General features: G+C 49.4%; 2 protein-coding genes across 3 annotated transcripts in view; both read right to left on the reverse strand.

Annotated features, from left to right (window-relative positions):
• Window positions 1–2,350: 2,350 nt before the first annotated feature.
• Coq7 (coenzyme Q7, hydroxylase) lies at window positions 2,351–8,709 on the reverse strand. Of its 2 annotated transcripts, none has more exons than XM_042666719.1 (6): window positions 8,587–8,709; window positions 5,307–5,470; window positions 4,207–4,321; window positions 3,477–3,616; window positions 2,808–2,876; window positions 2,351–2,546 (listed from the first exon to the last, which is right to left on the reverse strand). In XM_042666719.1, exons 1-6 carry the CDS (start codon window positions 8,657–8,659, stop codon window positions 2,469–2,471), a joined length of 639 nt encoding a protein of 212 aa, XP_042522653.1. In that variant the 5' UTR covers window positions 8,660–8,709; the 3' UTR covers window positions 2,351–2,468. The 2 variants fall into 2 exon arrangements, with proteins under 2 accessions (XP_042522653.1, XP_042522652.1); XM_042666718.1 differs by having other exon boundaries at window positions 5,307–5,473.
• A 3,888-nt stretch (window positions 8,710–12,597) lies between these two features.
• Tmc7 (transmembrane channel like 7) overlaps window positions 12,598–17,097 on the reverse strand; it is a 29,460-nt gene continuing 24,960 nt past the window's right edge. Inside the window, exons 14-16 of the mRNA XM_042666637.1 lie at window positions 16,567–16,722; window positions 13,998–14,076; window positions 12,598–12,672 (exon numbers count right to left, since the gene is read on the reverse strand). Of these exons, the coding sequence (XP_042522571.1) occupies window positions 12,598–12,672; window positions 13,998–14,076; window positions 16,567–16,722 (310 nt within the window). The remainder of the gene's footprint in view (window positions 12,673–13,997; window positions 14,077–16,566; window positions 16,723–17,097) is intronic.

Consider the following 17,097-nt stretch of genomic DNA (forward strand, 5'->3'; position numbering starts at 1 on the left):
TAGCTGTGCAGAAGCTTTTTATTTTAAGGTAGTCCCATTTGTCGAGTCTCTCTCCAACTTGTTGTGACCCTGGGACTCTGTTCAGGAAGTTCCTTCCTGTGCCTATTAGTCATTTTTCTTTTTTTAAAGGAGAATATTACGAAGATATCAAGGAATCCTTAAAAACCAAAACACAGGGCTGGGAAGGTGGCTCGGTGGTAGAGCCCATGCCTTGCATGCCAGAGGCCCTGGGTTCGATTCCTCAGCACCATATAAGCAAAAAGAAAAAAGCCGGAAGTGGCACTGTGGCTCAAGTGGTAGAGCCCTAGCCTTGAGCTGAAGAGCTGAGGGACAGCGCCCAGGCCCAGAGTTCAGGTCCCACGACTGAACCAAAAAAAAAAAAACCAAAACACAACAACTATAAGTAAACAAGCAGTTAAGGAAGGAGGAGGGGATAGAAGTGTGGCTCAGTGACAGTGCGAGACCCCAAGTTCAAACCACAGCATCACCCATAAAAGCACTTGGGAATGAAAGGTGGAGGCGCATTCTGGGCTAAAGCCTCTCAGGCTTCTGCTAGGATCCAGCTGGACAGGAAGACTGAAGGACAGACATTTGAGAGCAGGAGGACTGTCCGTGTGACTTGTATTGTCATTTTCTGGCATCTATGAGTCCAAACACGTTTTGTTGTGGGTATTTGGATGGAGATGAATTGATCAGACCTGGCTACACTGCAGGGACTTGGGTCAGGTGGAAGATGCGGTTAAAAACCGCACAAAGCCAGGCACCAGTGGCTCATGCCTGTAATCCTAGCTACTCAGGAGGTTGAGATCTGAGGATCACAGTTCAAAGCCAGCCCTGGCAGGAAAGCCCGTGAGACTCTTATCTCCAATGAACCACCAGAAAACTGGAAGTGGCGCTGTGGCTCAAAATGGTAGCGCGCTCACCTTGAGCTGAATAGTTCAGGGACAGCGCCCAGGCCCAGAGTTCAAGCCTCATGACTGGCAAAAAAAAAAAACACACACACACACAAATGCACAAAGCCAAGAGGCAACAGCCATGGCAGCCTGAGGCAGGGTGAGGGAGTAGAGGGGGGGAAGGGGACAGGGGGTCATCCCATAAGCTGCAGAATGAGTGTCTGTGGTCCCCAAAATCCAGCTGACCTCCCCTAGCCCTTCCCTTAGGAGAGCCTCAGGCCAGGTTGGGGAGACACCTTAATCATTCTTAGCCCCATGGTGGCACATTACTTATTTAATAAACACTGCAAGGGCATCTGTTCATCCATCGCCCCGGAATCTGCTGGGGGGAACCAGCAGGCAGGAGGCACCTTACCCTCTCAGAAGCGAGAAGGACAAATGTGCTGTGCTGCGTGGCGGGCTGCTATGGCAGAGCAGCATGCGAGGAAAGGGGCTGCGGGTTGCTGTTACCAGCCAGCAGCCTGCAGGGACGGCGCTTGTCGCCTTTTAGCACTGCTGGTCTCTTCCCATGGGCCCTCCTGCATGGTGGACTACAAAGAGCAGGCTCAGGAATTGAAATCGGGACGTAGAATGGAAGAACCAGGAAGCAAATGCAGTCCTTATATGAAATGGGCACTGTGTAAAAAATGAACCTGAGAGTAGGAATGGGGGGAATGGGGGAAGACGAAGAGAGGGGTGACTCTGACCAAGAAGCATGGTAGTCCTAACATGATTTATGGAATTATAACTCCTTTATACAAATACTTTATAATAACAATTAAAAATTTAGAAAATTGAGGTGACACTGTCCAAAAAGAAATGTACTCTTTACCTGACTTGTGTGACTGTAAACCCTCTGTACATCACCTTTATAACAACAATAAGAAACAATTAAAAATTTAAAAAATGCTAGTGAAGAGGCCCACCCATCACTCCCCATCCTCCTTTTCCATGTAGAGACAGGAATTGTACCCATTTCTGGGTACAGAGAGGCCATACCTACTGTCCCCATGTTTTGGGTGAGCCTACCTCTTGTTATTACCTCAGCCAGGGCTTGTAATTTGGCACTGCCATTTCAGGCTGCCCGTGATGGAACAGGTGTGGACACAGGAAGTCAGGAAATCCTCCCACCCACAAGGCCATGTGCTGAGTCTTCTTTGGCCCTTTTAACCCTTCTTCATCCTGGTTTACTAAACCTCCATCTGTGGGCCTCCCTGAGACCCCCTCAAAATGTATTCCAGTGTGGACCTCAAGTGCCTGGGAAGCCGGGGGACCCCTGGACCGTCTCTCAGGTACATCCTCAGCTCTCTTCTAGGCACAGGCATGAGCTATAGGTTTCAATGGACAAAAGATGTGGAGTCAAAGAGCCGAACTTACCTTGTTAATACACTCTTGTTCAAGTTATGTTAGCCCCACACTGGAGTTTTAATGAAAAAAAAAAACTCTTACAATTTATTAACAAAATTCACACGATGCTAAGGGTCTACTTCCTTGTCTGTGAGTCACCAGGATTGCAGACATGAGAAGGAACAAAGTTCAGAATCTTTCTGATAAGTAGATGGCCGCGCTGCACCCGGCCTGGATGAGGCTCTTCAACACGGCGTACGCCGGGGCCTGGTAAACACACAGGAGGCCGGGCTGAGGCTCTGCCAGGGAGCCCGCCCGGCACACACAAGAAAGCACTAGTGCGGCATTTGTTCATTTCTGGTAATGAGGCCGTGTGGGACAGCTGTGCCCGTTTGCTTTCCCCACAGTGACTGCCTGCCTGCTGTCTGGCCTTATTTTAACATGTATTTTTCTGGAACAGAAACTCCCAGCTCCCCCAAACTTGCAGATAAGGTACCCCAATCAGCATGAGCAGCAGCAGAGCCCTACCAGTTCTGCATCATGGTCGAGGCCAATGTCATGGTGTTCTAGTTCCTCATCTCGAAACTTCTTAATCACCTGTTAAAGGAAAGTAAAGCTCTCGGGCTGAGGCTGTATGCGGCCTCCTCTCGGGCTGTGCTGTCTCTGTCATGCAGGACACAGGACTGCACTCTGCCCAGGGAGCGGGACAGCAGCCCAGGATATGTAAACATAGCTGTGGCTGTGACCCTGAAAACTTCAGGTACAGAACCAGAGATCAGGCACAGCCTGGAGAGCCAAGCATGGTGGTATATGTCTGTAGACCCAGCTACTGGGGACGCTGAGGCAGGGGGAAACTGCTTGAAAGCCAGGAGGTGAAAGCCAGCCTGAGCTACACAGCACAACCCCATCACATAAAGCAAAATCACAGAACTGGAAGAGTGTACTGCCCTCTGCTGGACGAGGACGGGCCTGTGTCTACACAGTCAAAGCTGCCAATCAACAGTAGGTAGTTGGGTGCACACAGGCAGGCCAGAGCTCTGTAGGTGTGGGTTCTGGTCCCACTCTGCCCAGCAGTGACCGGGGCAGGCCACTTCTCCTCTTGCCTGGAGGAGTTGCCAACCTAGTTGTCAAAGACAACTCTTCCCTCTTCCCCTGCCCTCTTCCCCTGGCACAGCCCCATCTGCTGCAGCCCCTGACCTGAAGCAGCTCCTCGTGCTTTTCAGGGCCGTCCTCCATCAGAGTCCGGATTTGGTTGTTGTAGTGACGTGCTATTGATTCTTCCACAGCCACCGTGCAGGCCATGGCGCCCTCCTTCCCCAGCAAGGCTGTCCCAGCCCCTGTGGGGGGTCATCCGGAGGGAGAGAGACCATGAGGGCCCAGCACCCTGGCACCTGGGGTGAATGGGCCTCGGGGGGCTCTGCTCTCCATCACAGCGTATTTCACACCATCCTGCTAAGCTGTGGCTACAGGAAATGTCTTCAGCGATGGCCTCACAGCTAGGGGTAGGCACCACATCCCAGATAAACCTTGAAGTGCATGGTGAGAATGCTCTTCTCGTTCAAGGTACTTTTGTGATTCAGGGTCTGCCTATGAAGCTTAGGCTGCCTCAGAACGCACAATCCTCCTGTCTCAGCCTCCCCTGGGCTGGAATTGCAGTCATGTGCCACCATGCCCAGCTCCAGGAGCTGTTTTTTTAGCTTGTTCCCTGTTCCATTAGGTCTTGTTGTACTTTCTATTTATAAAAAGCACTGATTCCATCTTACAGAAAGTTAAACAAAGAGGGAAATTCAATTAAGTTCTATTTCACTTTAGGAAAGTACCAAGAAAAGATAAGCAGCTGTGTATGGCCATGAGAGGACAGTGAATGAGGGTCTCTGAGGGGCTCCACAGCCTGGCTCCCTGAGCTCGTGCACACACACAGACATACCCAGGGCAAAGCCTGCCACTGTCCACAGCGGCATCAGCACCGTCGGCCGGACTCTGGAGGCAACCATCAGCTCACTGAACTTGCGCAAGTGCTCCTTTTCCTGATCCCACATTTTCTGTAAGAGACACAAAAAGACAGGCGCCTGTGTGGAGGCCTCCTATTGCCCCGGAGGAAGCTCGGAGCCACTGAACTGGGCAGTGAGAAGGAGGCAGAGAAAATGGTAGTGAGCCTGGTGCACCAATGTGGAAAGCAAAATGCCAGCAAGAAGACTCCCTCCCATATGGAGAAGAGTGTCGGCAAGCGGTCTGCAGTAGTGCTGGGACCAGCGTGTGCCTGCGGGGGGTGATATGGCCCAAAGCTGAGGGCAGAACCAGCCACTTCAACATCCATCCTGACATCAAAGGTGGAAGGCAGGGCCAGCAGCGGGTACTCAGCTGGCCTGTCCTAAACACCAGTGCTGTCCAGGGACTTTCCACCCTCCATCCCACAAACTGCTATTATCCCCTCAGTGATGGTGGGCTTCCTGACTGGAGGCTCAGCAGCTCTGAAGGCACTTCACATAGCACAGTACAGGGCGCCATCAGTAATCTAGAGATGACTTCAATTCACAATGTAGCACGGATGGACTGGAGGGATGGCACGGTACCAGCTGCTCTATAGGAATGCACCAACTCCTCCCACATTGACGTGGACTCTGCCCACAGGGCAGTGAGAGCCACACGGGTTGTGTGGCTTCCTCCAGGCTCCACCAATAGAAGGGAGAGAGACCTGGACTGCACAGGCCCTGTCAGGGTGGTTGGTGGAGCAGGACTCCCGCGCCTCTTTTGGACACGGTGCTTTCTCTTGATGAGGTGAGCTGCAGAGTATCCTCCTTCACCGCCAGATCTGATAAGAAAATGCTAACAGCAGAGACCACTGTGTGTCTTCTCCTCACTGTACTCTACTGGAGCTTTGTCCATAAAGGAACAATATGCTGTCCATAAAAAGAACAAGATGCTTTCCTCCCCCCAAAACACCCATCTTTGCTTGTCTCTAGGGAATCATGAGGGGATATAGTTACCAGGGCAGGAGACCAGGCTGAGAGATAATCATGTGCCCACCTGAATGATCGGCCCCACACTGGTACGGCCCAGCACGGCCATCTGCCCCGCGTAGATCCGATTTGCTCCGTATTCACCGGCGTGGTCTACCCGGATTACTCGATCCACAATTGCTCGACTGGCACCGCCTAAGGTCGTTCCTGAGCTGCAAAATCTAACACTGCCTCCTTGTCCAGAGGATGCAAAACAGTGTCAGTCATTACTCTGAGGTAAAATCCATGTTTCTTCTCACAGACAGAAAAGGGGCTTAGGAACAAAGGTTACAAATGAGCTCCAAGAGCCACAGGCTCATGAATATTCTCTATGATCTGTGGTGCTAAAACATTGAAAACTCCAGCTAACGGTCCTGTTCCCCGCTGTGCTTTTACAGCTATCAAAACTTGGAAGGGCAGTTAACGTGACAGCAGCTTCTTTAAGAGCATGCTCTCCAGTTCACCCACCTTCCACCCAAATCCATGCCATGTCCCAGAGAACTTTCAACACAACAATGTTCCCCGTCTCCTGCCCCCAATCTATCTGAAGGCCACTGGCCCATGATGATATTGTGCAAAGGCCTCAGTACAAATTTCTACAGCCAAGGCTGAGAACCATACACTTCCACCTTTTTAAAATACTTAAACCTAGCTGGGCACTGGTGGTTCTTGCCTCAGGAAGCTGAGATCTGAGGAAGGTGAATCAAAGCCAGCCCAAGCAGGAGAGTCCATGAGACTCACATCTCCAAGAAACTACTCAGAAAAAACCAGAAGTGCCACTGTGGCTCAAGCGATAGAGCACTAGCCTTAAGCAAAAGTAGCTCAGGGATAGTGCCCAAACCCTGAGTTCAAGCCCCAGCACTGTACAAAACAACAACAACAACAAAAACCCACTTGAACCCATGAGACATTTGATTTTGAAAGTCTAGCCTCAGAGTTTAGGTTTTATATTGTCACAGTCCCAAACTCCTCTGGTCTCCAAAATGTGAGCTCAGTACAGATTAGATTTAATCTTATTAAAAGATTGGATGGGGCTGGGAAGGTGGCTCAGTGGTAGAGTGCTTGCCTAGCATGCATGAAGCCCTGGGTTCCATTCCTCAGTACCACATAAACAGAAAAGGCCAGAAGTATCACTGTGGCTCAAGTGGTAGAGTGCTAGCTTTGAGCAAAAGAAGCTCAGGGACAGTGGCCAGGCCCTGAGTTCAAGCCCCAGGACTGGCCAAAAAAAAAAGCTTTGCATATAAGCTCAAGTGGTATGCTTTGCTGAAATTGTATGCTTTTCTACAATATGGAGTTTTATTTAGGTGCAGCAGATGGAACCCAGAGCCTCCTGCATGCCGGGAAAGTGTGCTAGCACTGAGCCATACTCATAGACACTAAACATCCACAATTTTACTAAAGGAGCACTGACCTAGTTTAGGATCCCCTCCTCTGCAGACTTGTGGCTAGGATCACAGGTGTGAGCCACCAAAACCAAGCCTAAATTACTCTCTAATCCATTCTTTTTCTTTTTTGGTTGGTCATGGGGCTTGAAGTCAGCACCTGGATGCTGTCTCTGTGCTTTTTTGCTCAAGGCTAGTGCTCTACCACTTTGAGCCACAGCTCCACCTCCAGTTTTCTGGTGGTTAATTGGAGGTAAGAGTCTCATGGACTTTCCTTCCTGGGTTGGCACCAAACTGAGATCCTCCGATCTCAGCCTCCTGAGGTGCCAGGATTACAGGCATGAGCCTCAGATGCCTGGTTTAATCCATTATTTTCATCAAGAAAAAATGTGTCTATTTATAGCTACTATATCCTAAACTTTTGTGTGTGTGTGTGTGTGTGTGTGTGTGTGTGTTTTGCCAGTCTTGGGGCTTAAACTCAGCCTGGGCACTGTCCTGAGCTTTGCTCAAGGCTAATGCTCTACCATTTGAGCACCACTTCCAGTTTTTTCTGAATAGTTTATTGAAGATAAGAGTTGTGTGCACTTTCCTGCCTGGGTTTACTTTGAACCACGATCCTCAGCTCTCAGCCTTTTGCATAGCTAGGATTACAAGTGTGAGCCTTGGGTACCTGGCCTAAACTTTTCCCTTTTTAAACAGTGTTCATATCTGTCTTCCTTCCTTCCTTCCTTCCTTCCTTCCTTCCTTCCTTCCTTCCTTCCTCCCTCTCTCCCTTCTTTCCTTTTCACAGAAAGGGAAATAGTTGTGAGCTTAAACTTAGGCAGGCAACAGTATTTAAAACAATGTCAGAACTTGATTCTTCATGGTTATCATGCATTTGGGGCAATAAACATTTCTTTTCTGCTTAACCCGCCTTACTTTCCATGAAATTGTTTCATCTTAAAATTGGTACAATTATACGAAAGAAAGAGAGAGAGAGACAGAGAGACAGAGAGAGGAAGGAAGGAAGGAAGGAAGAATGGACTGCAAGAAAGCCAGGAGACAGTGTCTCATACTTGCAATCATAGCTACTCATGAGGCTGAGATCTGAGGATTGCTATTCATTGCTAGCCTGAGTAAGAAAAGCCTGCAAGATTCCATGCCCCATTAACCAGGTTTGCCAAACTGGAGGGGTAGCTCAAGTGGTAGTGCACCAGTCGTAAGCAATCCATAACCAAGGGAGAGCGCAAAGCCCTGAGTTCAAACCCTTGAAGTGGCATACATACAAAAAAAAAGAAAAAAGGCAAGTGCTGTTGGCTCAGGAGGCTGAGATCTAAGGATCAGGGTTCAAAGCCAAGTCGGACAGGAAAGTCCATGAGGTTCTTTATCTCCAATAAACTACACCCCCCACAAAAAGAAAAGGCCAGAAGTGAGCTGTGGCTCAAGTGGTAGAACGCCAGCCTTGAGCAAGCTCAGGGGCATGAGCCCTGAGTTCAAGCCCCACGGATCGGCACAAACAAAAAGACAGCAATAATAGTAATAACCAGCATCCGGGCCAACGTCCCTCCTTGCGAAACCCGACGCTTCCCTCCAGCCCGAGGCCTGGACAGCGTACGAAAGACCTTAAGGTCTTCACCAGATACCCCCGGGGGCCAGGCATCGAGGGGCGGGGCCACGAGTCCCCGGGAGGCGGGTCCTGCCGAGCACCGGGCCCCGCGCGCTGTTAGGACTTCAGCCAGGCCCCCAGCACGTCTGCAGTGACGTCACGGCAGAACAGCCAATGACATCGCGCTCCAGTGCGACAGCCCCGCTGCTAACGGCTCTCAGTTGAGCTCCGTCGCAGGACAGTGACGCAGGCCGCCTTCCCCTGCCCCCCGCGACCTCTCCCTGACCTGAGCTTCTAATGAAAATCACCCGGTTTGCCAACCACCGCGCGCCCACTTTTACCTGAGGGGCTCCACAAGGCGCCTGCGCGCAGCCGCCACACGGGGGCGGCCCCCGCCACCCCACACCAACTCATTGCCAGAATAAGAGCCGCCACTGATGAGCGCCGCGGGCCAATCGTGCCCTTGGCGCAGGATGATGACGCAAGCATACGTAAGGCGCTACGTGCCCTGGTACCCGTGGGAACGCCCCTTAGGCCGTACTTCCATTCTATTGGTAGAAAATTACGAATGGTTACGGCCTGTTGGCTGGAAAATCTATCACTCATTCATGAGCCTGGGGTGAAGGTTGCCATGGAGATGAGAATGCCAAAGTGCAGGTGCAGGTTGCCCGACAGACATCTCTTACCTAAGTCCTGGGAGGCGGGACCGTGAGCGATCGCTCCTGATGTCTCTCTTTCATTTTCCTTCACCACTGGAGTTTAACCGAGCGCCGCCTGCTTGCTGGGTTGGCACAGCCCCACTGGAGCCACTCGGCCAGCCCAGACCTTTGCGGGTGATTTCGGAGATGGGAGTCTCATGGACTACAGCCTTGACTATTTTTACATCACAAACGTTGGTGAATCCAAGTGAAATGCTGGCATCTCCACTAGCAATATAGCAGCACTTCACTCTGTGGCCCAGCAGAAGGCCATTCATTGCGTGGTGCAAACAGCCCTTCATTACCAAGAGGGAGTGTGTTGTGATCGATGTAAACACCTTTAGGGTGGCTCAGTGGTAGAGCGCTTGCCTTGCATGCCCGAAGCCCTGGGTTCGATTCCTTAGCACCACATAAGCAAAAAGAAAAAAAAAAGCCGGAAGTGGCGCTGTGGCTCAAGTGGTAGAGTGCTAGCCTTGAGCTGAAGAGCTGAGGGACAGTGCCCAGGCCCAGAGTTCAGGCCCCACGACCGGACCCCCCCAAAAAAAAGAAAAAAAAACACCTTTACATACTCCCCTTTCTGGCTAAACAGGCTGTTCAGCTCACCTTGTGAGGAACCGAGTTACAACCTCCTGGGTTATTCCCTGGTGTTGCAACATTAGGCCCACTTACATTTTTCTCAAGTGGCCTTTATAGATGCCTGCTTTTGATCTTTTATCATCAGTACAGCAGGCTGACCCGGTAACAGGAAGAAGGGATGGCAGAAAGTGAGGTGGACTGGTGGCAATGGGGGCAGCAGTAGAGACAGTGGCAGTATTGACAAGAAATGGCTGTGGCAGAAATGACAAGAGAGCAGAGGTGATGATGGAGATCATGAAGGCTATGAAGAGTGAAGATAAGAAACTGGATCCAGGTCATTAATGAGTTCCAGAGATCTGGAACTTGACCTTAAGTTCCAAGGGTCTCTGACACCTAGGCCTGAATTGTGTCAGGGCAAAGGATCCCAATGCTATAGGTCTGAGGATCCCATTACCTGAGGCCTATATGAAAACTGACTGCTGCTGCTGGAAGCTGAGGATTACAATAGCTACCAAATACACTGCTGGTGTCTGAAGCCAAGAGGGAGAACCTGGGAGACTAGGGCTATGTCTCTGCCTTCTAAAGCCTGGTGCAATAGGGTCTCTCCCCTCCCCAGCTGGGAACCAGTGGAGTAGAGCGAAAAGGTCCCAGATAACCAATTGCTAACAAAAACATTCATCTGATGACTGAATCAAACAATTCTTCCATCTCCATCTCTAATAGAAAAAGGCAAAGAACAATTCAACACACTTATAGTTTTCTATGGCCACAGCAGATAAGACTGTGAGTTCAAGTATACACAAATCACATTTCACAACCTTCAAGACACTTTAATCCATCAGTAGTTTAATGCACACTTGTTTGAGAGCTGCATGTTAAAAATTATACAGGTTTCACCTGGTGTTTTTAAAGTTGTCAAAACATACAAAAACATTTGAGTAAGAGGTATACAAATTAGCAGCAGTTAACTAAAACTCATACTCCAATTAGCATATTTATCAGATTTACACCAGAAAAAACAGCAACACATATTCACTTTTTATGCATAGTGTGTGCGTATGCACACACGCGCGCACGTGTGCACACACATGTGGCAAAAAAAGCCAACAATTAGAATTTGTTTTTAAAGTAAGGACCTGGCTGGGAATGTGGCTTAGTGGTAGAGTGCTTGCCTAGCATGTATGAAGCCCTGGGTTCAGTTCCTCAGTACCACATACACAGAAAAAGCTGGAAGTGGCACTGTGGCTCTAGTGATGAGTGCTAGCCTCGAGCAAAAGCTCAAGGACAGTGCTCAGGCCCTGAGTTCAAGCACCAGGACTGGCAAATAAAGTAAGGACTGGATGGACTTTGGTGACAAAATTCCATACCAATCAGATATAGAGACCTCAACAAGACAGGAAAGGCTAAAAAGTCCATTGGTCTCACAGGAAAAAATACCTCATGTTAATACTGCCCTGAAGTTGAGGAGTAGCTCAACGGCACAGCACATCTACACCAGGAACCCCGAGTCTATGTCTAGCGCAAACACACACATAAGAAAGAAAGGATCAGATATACAGAAATGTATGAACTACAACAAGCTTTTTTGTTCCTCTGGATAAGTAGCTATTGAGGCAGTGGTGGTGGGAGGTCTGAATTATGCTTAGAAAATGGAATTATGGGGGATGGGAAGGTGGCTCAATGGTACAGTGCTTGCCTAGCATGCATGAAGCCCTGGGTTTGATCCTCAGTACCATATACACAGAAAAGACTGGAAGTAGCACTGTGACTCAAGTGGTAGAGTGCTATCCTTGAGCAAAAGAAGCTCAGGAACAGTGCCCAAGCCCTGAGTTCAAGCCCCAGGACTGGCAAAAAGAAAAAAAATTACACACAACCCTAAATTCCATGCAAACTTTGGAGCTACAGAATGGAAGAAACACAAATGGTTCATCACAAAACTATTGTATGTAGATTTAAAAATATTAAAATCAAAGCAGATTAAACAGTAACTCAGGCTTCTATTTAAAAGTTCAGAACAATCTATTTGGGGTACATTTACAATGAGGTATTTATTATATAAGGTTTCTACTGTAACGGATATCTTGAGATAATAGTCTGCTTTAATCATTGGTAAAATAAAGGCATGTGCATTAAAAATGTTCACATAGAGAAACAAAAACAACCGCCCTTTCAACTGTGGATCTAGGAAGCCAGCCTCCTATGTAGTCTGGCATCACGGGCCGGTCTCGTGAGTAGCTGGAGCTGTCATCCACTCCCCAAAACACTGAGGCATGGAAATAAACCCAAAGTCTTACCCACAGCTCTGATACGAAAAAGCCCTCTCCCAGCCTGGTTCAGACATATCAGCTGTCCTTCAAAAATGAAGCTAGATGAGGTGGGAAACAGAAGGCCACAGGCAATCTGTCAGCTGAAGGCAGCAATCCCTGGAGAACAGGCCTAGACAGAGAAGCAATCATGGCTGCCAACTTGGCAATCCCCAGGGCTTCACCGAGGACAGGCAGGGCAGGATTGCTGTGTGGATCCTGAGGAGCAACTGTCCTCCCTTCCTTCCCCATGGGGCTGACATTCCATATTCTTTACCACCTGGCTCCAAATGTTGTGATGCAGAGATTTCTCTTCATTAAAGACAATTAAAATTTATAAGTTCCATTTCAGAACCATCCATGAGGGTCCCTCAGCCTAAACTCCTAGAAATGAGTTCAAAAAGGAATCAGCCAGTTTCGGTAGCAGGTGGCCTGTGGTTAGCTCTGAAAGACAACACAAACTTGTAAAAAAAAATATATATATACACACATATATATAAAAGCCTGAAAATAACCAACATAAATAAAATCCTCTCCACCTCGATTTGTTCTGAACGCTAGAACAACTGGAGGAGGTTTTGGGTAGAGCTGTCGCTGAGTTGGTCTCCAAGTAAAGACCTGGGTTTCAAGCTGCCTTTCTAAGTTGTCAGATTACTAAACAAGGCACTGGGTAGCCCATCCATGGCTAGCTTCCATTAAGAAGAGCCCAGGGGACTTGGTAGGTCCAACAAAGTTCCTGGGCCAGCTGAAAAGGGACACAGAAATGGCTTCACGGTCAGAGCGGCTGGCTTCTCATGTCCCTTTGAGCTTCTGTTAGTTTCTGGATCAGATAGCGTTTGTCACGACCTTCCTTAAAAAAAAAAAAAAAAGGAAGAAAGAGTTGGACAGTGTGTTTCATATACTTAAGAACACATACCATCATTTCTCCCTAACAAATTAATCTGAGACTCAGAGGGAAGATTCCATTCACCAAGTTAATGCAAGGACCTCTGGTTTGGTTTTGTCTCTTCCATGTATAGCCCCTTCTCCAGCCTCTTTGTCCACCACAGCTACTCAAAGGTACCTGACAGGCCCTGTGGGGTGACTCCTGTCTGTAATCCCAGCTACTTGGGAAGCAGAAACAAAAGGATCCTGGGCCAAAAAAAATGTAAGACCTTCTCTGAAAAATAATTGAATCAAAACGGGATGAGGGTGTGATTCAAATGGTAGAGCACCTGCCTAACAAGCCTAAGGCCCTGAGTTCAAAACGCCAGTAGGGAAGGAGGGAGGGAGAATGGAAAAGAGGAGAGTGAAGAGAAGAACAGAGGTCTAGCTTCCCATCCCACACAACATAAAACCCCAGTTTCTTACCAGGTCCTCCCAGGGTACGCTGATGTCATCTGGCCTTGCCCCATGATTTCTTGGCTCTGCAGCCACACAGCCCCAGCCCCTGCCCTAGAAATGCCCAGCTCACGGCCTGCTCTAGCCTTTACCTCTCTCCCCTTCTAATTAGGAGCCATCATACCTGCTCCAGCCTCACCCCTCCATTGACCACCAGCCCACTGACCACCTCCTTGGCAGCCATTACAGCTATGAGAACTGATCTTATTGCTTTTCTTATTTTTTGTCAGTCATGGGGCTTGAACTCAGGGCCTGGGCATTGTCTCCAAACTTTTTCATTCAAGGCCAGCGCTCTACCACTTTGAGCCACAGCTCCATTTCCAGTTTTCTGGTCTTTCATTGGAGATAGGAGTTGCACGGACTTTCCTGCTGGGGCTGGCATCGAACCTTGCTTCTCAGATCTGTCTCCTGAGTAAGCAGTATTATAGGAATGAGCCACCAGCACCTGGCTCTGATCTTGTGTCTTTAACCCCTTTAAGTCCTTGGCCTATCTCTATAAAGGATATGAGTGAGCAGAAAGTTATGCAGCAGAAGAGGGCGTGGTCTGGAGGTGTGAAGATGGGGGCGAGGCCTGGAGTGGAGGTGGAGGGGCGGGGCCTGGATATGAGTGGGCGGGGCCCGGAGGGATGGGTGAATGGACAAGCAATAAGGGGTGGAGATGAGTGGGCGGGACCTCAGCGGGGTGGGGAAAGGAAGTAGTGAAATCAGGATGACCACACCCCTCCTGCAAACAGCAGGGCTTTGTGGTGTCTGGTTTAATGCCTGGCTGAGATCCACCAGCCGCGGCTTCCTTACCAGGGACAGCTGCTCCCGGAGCTGGTCCACCACCCGCTTGTGTGCTCCAGCCAAGGCGATGAAGTAGAACATAATGAGACTGCAAGACAAGATGGACGGATGGGTCACCAGGGGCTGGGGGTCATTGCCTGCCACTAGAAAAAGCAACCCAACACATTTTATCTGGAACAGGGTTTTTTGTTGTTAGAGAAAAAGAAATGCAAGGGTCAAACACTATGGCTCCCATCTATCATCCCAGCTTCTTGGGAGGCAGAGGTAGGAGAATCTAGGTCCAGAGGCCAGACTAGGCAAAAGAGTTAGCAAGACCCTATTTCAAAAAACAAACTAAGGTGTGGTGGTGCATGGCTGTAATAGGAGAAGCATAGAGCAGGGAGCCAGCTGGACAAAAAAAACATGAGATTATGAGAGAAATAAACTTAAGAACCGCCTGGAGTGTGGCTCAAGTGGGCAAACAGAAGGCCCTGCATTCAACCTCCAAACCTCAATACTAAAAAAAAAAAAGGTAAGCCAACAAGCAAATGGCTTGTGTGGTTTTATTTGGCCATAGAAGATGAGTCTGACTTGTGCACCGTTTTATGTTTTTGAATTTGTGTGTGTTGGTATTGGGGCTTAGAACTCAGCCTCACTCTAGCTCACAGCTGGCACTAAAGCAGTTGAGCTACATCCTCTGGTCTGGCATTTTTTTTTTTTTTTTTGGTCGGTCATGGGGCTTGAACTCTGGGCCTGGGCGCTGTCCCTCAGCTCTTCAGCTCAAGGCGAGCGCTCGGGCTAGGAAGGTGGCTCAGTGGTAGAGTGCTTGCCTTGCATGCATGAAGCCCTGGGTTCAATTCCTCAGCACCACATAAGCAGGAAAAAGCCGATGTGGTGCTGTGTTTCAAGTGGTAGAGTGCTAGCCTTGAGCTGAAGAGCTGAGGGACAGTGCCCAGGCCCAGAGTTCAGGCCCTACTACCAAAAACAAAAACAAACAAAAAACAAACAAACAAAAAGTCTGGGCTGGGAAGGTGGCTCAGTGGTAGAGCGCTTGCCTTGCATGCCTGAGGCCCTGGGTTCGATTCCTCAGCACCACATAAGCAAAAAGAAAAAAGCTGGAAGTGGTGCTGTGGCTCAAGTGGTAGAATGCTAGCCTTGAACTGAAGAGCTGAGGGACAGTGCCCAGGCCCAGAGTTCAGGCCCCACGACCGGACCCCCCCCCCCCAAAAAAAAAAAAAAAAAAAAAAGGCGAGCGCTCTACCACTTGAGCTACAGTGCCACTTCCGGTTTTCTGGTGGTTTATTGGAGATAGGAGTCTCACGGTCTCTCCTGCCCGGGCTGGCTTTGAACCGAGATCCTCAGATCTCAGCCTCCTGAGTAGCTAGGATTACAGGCCTGAGCCACCAGCGCCCGGCTTCTGGTCTGGCATTTTGCTGTTTAATTGGAGATAAAGAATGATTTGCCTGCCTGGGCTGGCTTCTAAACTCCATCCTCAGATCTCAGCCTATTGAGTAACTAGGATTACAGACACGAGCCACCAGCACCTGGCAGGTTAATTCAATTTTGATTTGAAAGTGATCAACGATTATTTCCTGACTTTTGTGCACTCCAAGTGGGGGTGGTTGAAGGTACCTTTGGGGTGACCAGAGGGCAGGCCCCAGGAAAGGACAGACACTATCGGTGAATAATTGAGGGAGGGGAAGGGCAGTGTCCTCTCCAGTGTCCCCCAGGAAGGAAGGATAAAGCCAGACAAGCAGCCAGGAGATCTGACACTGAAATCAGGTAAGAAAGTCACCACTAGGTGGCACCAGCCAAACACAGCTGGTGGACAGACCAGGAGCAGCAGCTGGAACACTAGGTCTTGGAGATTCTAGCCAGGCTAGTGGCAAGACCCTCACTCCCCTTTCACCCCAAGTTATTTCACTGATATCAACAACCCGCCTGGTACTGTCGGATCACTGTTCTCGACACCACAAACCCCTCCTTTCTTCAAGGAACAAGCTATTGGAAGGAGCCGTTGGCGGCAATATTAACAACAGGCAACATTTGTTGGGATTTATGAGCCAGGCCTGGGGCTAGGTGCTTTATAGGGGGTCATCTTTCTGCTCTCCGACACAGGGAGTGTTATTATGGCCATTCTACAGAAGGGAAACTGAGGCTGGGATAAGTTCAGGAGCTTCTCAAGTACAGCAGGAATCTGGAATGCCCAAGGCCTTTGATGAAGCCTTGGTGACCAGCCTGTGGCAGTACTGGGAGGTGGTGGAGCTAATTTAGGTGGTTGGATCTGTGGGGAGGAGAGGGGGCGTGGCCTTGAAGGGATATCAGGACCCTGGGCATTTCCTGTTTCTCTCTCTCTGCTTCCTGGCTTCCATGTACTCCTTGAACAGTGTTGCCATGGTCCCAAAGCAATAGAGCCAAACGACAGATGGAAACCTCTGAAATGGAACACCAAAATAAATGGCTCCCCTTCCAAGTTGATTCGCTCTGGTATTTTTGTCTCAGTGGGGGAAGGCTGAGTAACACGCTGTTTCCCAGATGGAGCCACCATTGCACACATGTGTGCACCACACCCAGGAGGCGCTGGGAGGTTCTCACGGACCAGATGATCATGAAGAAGGGCACCGCGAAGGCTTCCGACGTGATGGCCCGGACCAGGGACTGCAGCGAGCTGGGGAAGGTGCTCACCATCTTGGGGATGACATCCCAGGTGGTATTGAAGTTGGTGAACGGCCCACAGGCTTTCGAGGAAGGGATGCTGCAAGGACAGACCCAGGGGCTCAGACTGAGGCATGCCGCACAGGCCTAGGGTCCCATTTCTACCTCCTGAGCAGCTGGGATGACAGGCATGCGCTAACACACTCGACACTTGGTATCTTCTAAATGTAAGACCACCCCTTAACTCAGTTGGAAGGAACAGGGCAATTTCATATGTCTTTCTGCTTTCTGTCAGACTTCTTAACTCTTTTACAATGACCATGTACTGTGTTGATAATCAGAAACAAAGTGGGGGGCGGAACCCAAGAGACTAAACAAGAAGTCCTCAGAAAAGAGCGTGGGATGGGAAAGAGCCATTGTCGCTCACAAACAATGACAGCCATCTCCAATTCCATAGTCCAGGAAGAACCACAAA

Source organism: Dipodomys spectabilis, unplaced genomic scaffold, assembly GCF_019054845.1.
Source record: "Dipodomys spectabilis isolate Male_0828 unplaced genomic scaffold, ASM1905484v1 ptg000366l, whole genome shotgun sequence".
NCBI classification, from domain to species: domain Eukaryota; kingdom Metazoa; phylum Chordata; class Mammalia; order Rodentia; family Heteromyidae; genus Dipodomys; species Dipodomys spectabilis.

Bases quoted from the DNA above. Each gene is read 5' to 3' on its own strand.
- Coq7 (XM_042666718.1), bottom strand. From the start codon at position 8,659: ATGAGTTGGTGTGGGGTGGCGGGGGCCGCCCCCGTGTGGCGGCTGCGC. The intron at 5,474-8,586 runs GTAAAAGTGGGC...CCTCTGGACAAG, and splicing joins CGCCTTGTGGAGCCCCTCAG to GAGGCAGTGTTAGATTTTGC. The intron at 2,547-2,807 runs GTAGGGCTCTGC...TGTGTTTACCAG, and splicing joins TCGACCATGATGCAGAACTG to GCCCCGGCGTACGCCGTGTT.